This window comes from Cicer arietinum, chromosome 5 (assembly GCF_000331145.2).
Source record: "Cicer arietinum cultivar CDC Frontier isolate Library 1 chromosome 5, Cicar.CDCFrontier_v2.0, whole genome shotgun sequence".
NCBI classification, from domain to species: domain Eukaryota; kingdom Viridiplantae; phylum Streptophyta; class Magnoliopsida; order Fabales; family Fabaceae; genus Cicer; species Cicer arietinum.
In genome coordinates, this window is record NC_021164.2 from 49,614,945 (window position 1) to 49,621,992 (window position 7,048).

Consider the following 7,048-nt stretch of genomic DNA (forward strand, 5'->3'; position numbering starts at 1 on the left):
ATCCCTTTGATTCAAGAGTCAAGGCTGAAAATTTTGTTATATCACCCGTCATATGTTTAGAGCATCCATTATCTAAGTACCATATATTTGAGGTACTTTGAGTGCATACCTGCAACATTAAAATCAAATTTTATTAGGTACCCAATGTGCTTTGGGTCCTTGATGGTTAGTACCTTTCTCTATCCACACGTAATGCCCTTTTGGAACACTAATGTTTCTAACATGACAAGCATTAGGAGTGTGACCCTTGAGACCATAATAAGAACAAGTAGGAATAAATCTATTTTTAATAGCATGTGTATGAGATTTACTTTGAATAATTTTCTCTTTATAATGGTGATCCTTTTTCATAATTATAATCTTTTCTTGATTGGATTGATTACTCGCTTTAACAAAAATGGTCTTATTCAAGCTTGGTTTATCAAATTTTGAGTATCCAAGACCACTTTTGTCGTTTGAGTATCTTTGCATATTTAAAACATTTTCCAATCCTATTTGTCCCTTTTCATATCGTTCAATTACTCTATTTAATTGAACAATCTTGAAGGATGGGGAATCACATTTATTGCATGTAAAATTCTGTTTTAGATTTTCAGAATTCTTTTCCATAATGTCAACTTTTTCTTGAAGACTTGAGATTTGTCTCTTTTGTGTTGACACTAGTTTGAACAAATTTTTACATTCAATAAGTAGTTCCTTGATGGCGTTTTGAGCATCATTATATTCTATAATCAATTCACTATTAGTTTTATTATGATGAAGGGAGTCTATGTTACTAACCTCTTCTTCGTCATATGATTGATGTGATGCCATCAATGCAACATTAGTGCATTCTTCACTTTCTGTTTCTAAAGATGAACTCTCTTTGTTGTCTTCCCAAGCTATGTATGCCTTCTTGAAGTCTTTCTTTTTTATGGCATTTTTCTTAATAAGGTTTGGACAATTTGCCTTGATATGTCCTTGCTTTCCGCATTCAAAGCAAGTGAGGTTTTGATTTGAAAAAGAACTATCTTTCTTCCTAAAACTTTTCCTTTTGAAAGTTCTGTCATTTTTCAAACACTTACCAAATTTCTTAACAAGGAACGTAATATTTTCATCTTCATCTGAAATTTCGTCTTTTATTTGCTCTCTTGGTTCGATCATTAGAGCAATATTTTTAGTCTTCTTTTCTTGACTTTCATTTTGTTCTAACCTTCCAAGTTCGATTTCGTGTTCTTGGAGTTTTCCAAATAATGCAGAAAGAGACATTTTGGATAGACTTTTTTTTTTGTTTTTTTTTTTTCTTTTCCGGAGATTGCTGTTACCTTTGGTTACGTTAATGAACTTAATACTTTTAGATTTAGTTCATCATTGGTGAAGGTCTTTCCAAGAGCCGACAAATGGTTGGTTAAGTGGGAGAACCTTTTCTGTAAGTCTAAGATTGATTCTCCGGGCAACATTCAAAATAATTCGTATTCTTGAGATAATGTATTTAGTTTAGATCTTTTTACTTCAATGGTGCCTTCATGAGTTACTTCTAGCATATCCCATATTTCTTTGGTTGTTTTACAGTGGGATATACAGAAAAATTCATCCATTCCTAGTGCTGATTGTAGCATATTTTTAGCCTTCTTATCGAACAACACTTTTCTTTTATCATCATCAGTCCAAGAGTTTTTTATCTTTATTTCTTCTTTATTGTAGATGACTGTTGTTGGAATGTGAGGACCATTTTCAACTGCATCCCATATGTCGTCTCCTTGTGCTTCAAGATACGCTTGCATACGTATCTTCCAAAAATCGTAGTGTTCTCCAATGAAGCATGGTGGTCTGTTACTACTGCCACCGTCTCTAAAAACAGGTTGTGCGAAAGCCATGAGTAATGATCGAGGAGTAAGTTACCTGAACCTGCTCTGATACCAATTGTAAGTACAGAGGTACGCCTAAGAGGGAGGGGGGGTGTAAGTTACCTGAACCTGCTCTGATGTCAATTGTAAGTACAGAGGCACGCCTAAGAAGGCGGTGAATTAGGTGTTAGGAGATTTTCTTGTTTTTAGAGACTTAGTGGATTATTTTCTATTTAGGATTGATGTATGTAAAAATATAAATGACAGAAAAATAAAGAACACAATAGAATTATCCTGGTTCCCCTAATGACCAAGGGTACATCCAGTCTTCTTGCACACCACAAGAGATTAATCCACTTATTGTCAGAAAATGTACAATTCTCACCCTGAGATTTCTGCTACAAACTTCTAACAATACTTCTAGATAGCACACCACTATCTTAGATTAAGCTACTTTAAGAAAGTACTACTTTCTTTTACAAGTGATACAATGTGATTTGGAATAAGGATATAAGAGAGGTATAATGATTTCAATCCAATAATACTTCAAGTACTTTGAGAACCTTTCTAAATGATATGAAAATGAAATGCAAGTACTTTGTAAAAAATCATAATTTTGTTCAAAGTTGTTCAATGTTTGATTCAAGGATTGTGTGTTGTTTGATCTGAAGTTATGGTGTATTTATACTCCATAAACATCTCTTCAGATTCATGGCCATTGATCCAAGAGGTTTGATGAACAAATAGAATGATCTAGAACCATTTCAGATCTGAAAAATTGTATTACTTCCAGTTGTATTCGAATACATGATGTATATATTCGAATACACCTCTTTGTAACGTTCAGATTTATTCAAAATTTGCACATTTTATTTGAATACATCCTTCATGTAGTCGAATACAAATTCGTGATTTTTGCCTCTGACTTGCTTTGTATTTGACTACATTAGGTCGTAGTCGAATACATATGCAAATGTTTTAGCTACTGACTTGCCTTGTATTCGACTACAGCAGGTCGTAGTTGAATACAGATGCAAAGGTTTTGACTACTGACTTGTTTCGTATTTGACTACAGCAGGTCTTAGTGGAATACAAATGTGAAGCTTTTGCTTCTGACTTGCATCTGTATTCGAATACACTATGCTGTATTCGAATACACCTTTGTTTTTTTGTCAAAAATATTAGTTTTAAGACTTTGTTAATGTAATTTTGACTTTGTTAATGTAATACATATGAAAATACTTTATATGCATATGTAAATATGAATGGTTCTCATGTATTTGAAGTATTGGTTGTATCATTTAACTTTACATTAAAATTTAATATGTTTGAATTTAACGCTTTATCAGTGAAGATATTTGAACTTCTTTTTGAGCTTGTTGCTTTGATCATATTTGTTGATCTTTGTCTTCATCAAAAACATGTATTTTATAGTAAGGTGGTCCAGCCATGACCCCCAATTAACGTCCTGATTCTTCTTTTTAACTTGTTACTCCATACCTGGAATAACCCTGTGAAATGTCCCACTGTATACTTAAGCCATGAATATCATGATTGAATGAATGTAATGCACTTGAAATATTATGTATGTAATGTCTTGACAATAGTGTGTTTGTAGTGCATCATTACTCAATAACACTTATAATTACTTAACAATATATTGAAAATCATCTGGAAAGTAAATTCCAAGTCCCTGATCAGAAGCTAGAACCAGAGACAACTCGACTAGAGGCAAAACTCCTGACCAGAGGCAATGCGACCAGAAGCATATAGATTAGAGAGTTTATGACCATAGTTAGAGGATACATGGCAAGGGCGTTCTAATTATAGGTGGCATGATTAGAGGTAGATTTTGATTAGAGGATATGTGGGTTAGAGGCAATGTGGTTAGAGATACATGGACCAGAGGCAACATGGTTAAAGGATACATGGACCATAGGCAACATGATCAGAGGATACATGGACAAGAAGCAACATGGTCAGAGGATACATGGACAGAGGCAGCATGGTCAAAGGATACATGGGCTAGAGGCAGTGCGTCAGAGGATACATAGACCAGAGACAACGTGATCAGAGAATACATGGACCAAAGGCAACATAGTCAAAGGATACATGTCATGTGGAAGAAATCAAAGGACACACGTCTAGTGGAAGAATCAGAGGATACACGTCAGTGGAATAATCAAAGGATACACGGTCAGGGAAAGAATCAAAGGATATTTGTGCCTATAAAGAATTAGAGGATACACATCTAGAGGAAGAATCATAGGATACACGCGCCCAGAGGAAGAATTAGAGGGCACGCGTTTAGAGGAAGAATCAAATGATACCCCTCCAGAGGTAGCTTGATCAGAGAATACATGGATCAAAGATAACATGATCAGAGGAACTTGGATCAAAGGCAACATGACCAAAGGAAAACTTTTATCAAAGGCAGCATGATTAGAAGAATATGGATTAGAGGCAGCATGATCAAAGGCAAACTCTAATTAGAGGCGGTATGATCAAAAGAAAGACGGAAGGGAAACAACATAGGAAGAATGAATGGAGAAAATCAAAAGCAAAGTAGAAGAAGAAAAATGAGAGACAAAGTAAAAGAGTATTATCAAAGGCAAAATACAAGAAACCATAAAATAGCTAACAAAGGTAATAATAAAAGAAGAAACCAAAGGCAAAAATACTTAGAGTTGAGAAAAAACATCAGAGGTAACATGCCCATGAACGTAAGTTAATCATCAGAGGCAACAAATAGAAAAGAATTATCATAGGTAAAAATACTTAGGTTTTTGAAACAAAAACCAGAGGCAAAACACCCAAAGTTGCAGAATGACACCCAAAGGCAAAGGTGAAAGAGCGACCATGACACACACATTTGCCTTTAGTGACAAGATTCACACATTAAACTACAACTCTTTACTCAAAATCCTTGGAGTTCCTAAATTTTTAACGCAACAATCATACAAAGTTCAAACAACGCAACATGCATGATATTTTAAAAGCATTTGGGTGCAATTTCAAAACACTTATATGCTAAAAACTATATTTTCTCACATTTTAATGTCTTCTAACCCGTAATGCCCTCAAAACTATTTCTGACAAAAAGTAAAGAATTTTAGTGAATAAATTCTCAGAACCCTCATGCTAAAAAGAGTAAATGTAACATAACTCACATTTTCTATGGAAGTTATACCAATTAATTTATGCCAATTTGGAATAGTTGTCTACTTTCCTAGCTTTCTACCTCTTTAGTATTTGCATCTTGCCCCAATTGTTTTGTAGTTTTTCCTTGTTGTTGCTTGTCTTATCTTTAATGTAATTTGATCTATTATTGAAAGTTGAGGATGAACCTGCACATGCAATGGGTCAGAGCCAACCTTATGAAGTTTAGTAAACTAATGTTTTTTGAGATTTTGAAAAAGAATGGGAAATGGAGGATTTGGGAGAGGCGATGAACAATACCAATTGATGGTTTCTCTGGAGTTCATAATACGAGTAAGAGAAAGTTGAGGGATTGAGAGTGTTTTTTCCTTGACTTTTTCCTCGGGAAGGAATAAATTAGGGAAAATTCTCCTTATTACCTATTTTGTCCACTCTTATTTTAAATAAAATTCCTTAGTCCTAAATTAATATTTTAATTTCTTAAATCTTTTTTAGTAGATTTTATATAAATGGAGTGCTACAAAAAGAAAGATGCAACATCTACTGAAATTAGTAGAAACAAAGAAATGTGTGTTTGAATAGCAGATATGATGCCTCAAATGTTATGAATGCTATATTTTGGGAGCATCCATATTATATCAAATTGTTGAATTTGTTTTCTATTATGTTGATTATAAATAAGACATACAAAACTAATAAATAATGTCAATGCTTGAATTTTGTCGATGTGACCTCAATAGAATTGACATATCCTACGACATTTGTTTATTTGGAATCTGAGCAACTGTATAAATTTTTTTGGACATTAGAGAAGTCAAAAGAAATTTTTATTACAAAGAGCTTATTTCCTCATGTGATTGTGAGTGATAAAGACATTTCTCTGATGAAAGTGGTTGAAGTTGTATTTTCACAAGTTGTTAATTTGCTTTGTGGGTTTTACATTGATAAAAATGTTGGAGGAAATATAGTTAGTGATAAAGTCAAGGAAATATAGTCTTTAATTTTCTATCTTTGATGATTTGTCTTTTATTTTTTGTCTACAGATGTTACATGTAGTGTTCTAAAGAAATAACTATTAAACTCCTCGTCAAGCAGTGGATATTGTAAGTCCAAGCTCTATTGTACAAGGTCAACAACCATTTGGCACATGTCACAGTTATCATTGGTATAAGGTCCTGCAATAGCGGGTGGGACATCAAAAACTAGAAGATGGGGTGGTTTAACAACATCTTGAATCGACCACAATAGATGAGGATGTAAAATCCTATAAAACCAGTCCAAGTATCCCTCGTCACACTCAAATGGATATGTCATCAATGTATTCTCCCATGGATCTCTACAACACTATTCAAATAAACAATCCAATCGACATCTACATCAGCTACTTTAAGATCTAGATGTTTTCAGTAGAATATGTTGGATATATCAAAATTGTCGAACGCCGCTCTTAGGAAAGTAAATTACTATAGTGGCACATCAACAAAGGTAACTTGTGTACATATAGATATCTATGGGGTGTGATGCATATGCTTCTTAAATGAACTTTATATGACATTGAAAAATGTCAATGTATCAATCTCCTCTTGATATTCTCAAACCTTAGTCACCCCTTATTTATATTGCCACATATTTTATCGAGCAACACATGCAATAACACGACTTATGTCCCCACATTTATCAATTTATTAGAAAAATAATTATAAATATTGTTAGATAATTAAAAAATTAGAAAAATAATAATTTAATTTCATATCAATATTGAATAAAAAATACTTATAAAAGAATCATATATTGTCCCAACTATTTGATCTCATTTAATCCACTATTATCAAGATATTCATATAGCACAACCAGAGCAGCAGCAACCATCCAAACCAATTTCACTGTGACAAGTTCCTAACAACTTTGGATATTTGGCATCTATCAATGTGTGACTCTTTCCTCTAAGGAACAAAATGGCTAGCAAACAAACTTTGCAACCACTCCAACCTATAATGAGTATCGTTGGTCTTCTTCATCTTAGAAATAGCTTCCTCAAAGGATGCTCACAATAACTTTATACA

The 7,048-nt window shown here is 33.5% G+C and overlaps 1 protein-coding gene across 1 annotated transcript; it reads right to left on the reverse strand.

The window, feature by feature from the left end:
• Positions 1 to 1,439: 1,439 nt before the first annotated feature.
• On the reverse strand, positions 1,440 to 1,856 carry LOC140920493 (uncharacterized). Its single transcript, XM_073368777.1, has one exon. It carries the CDS (start codon positions 1,854 to 1,856, stop codon positions 1,440 to 1,442), a length of 417 nt encoding a protein of 138 aa, XP_073224878.1.
• Positions 1,857 to 7,048: the final 5,192 nt, after the last annotated feature.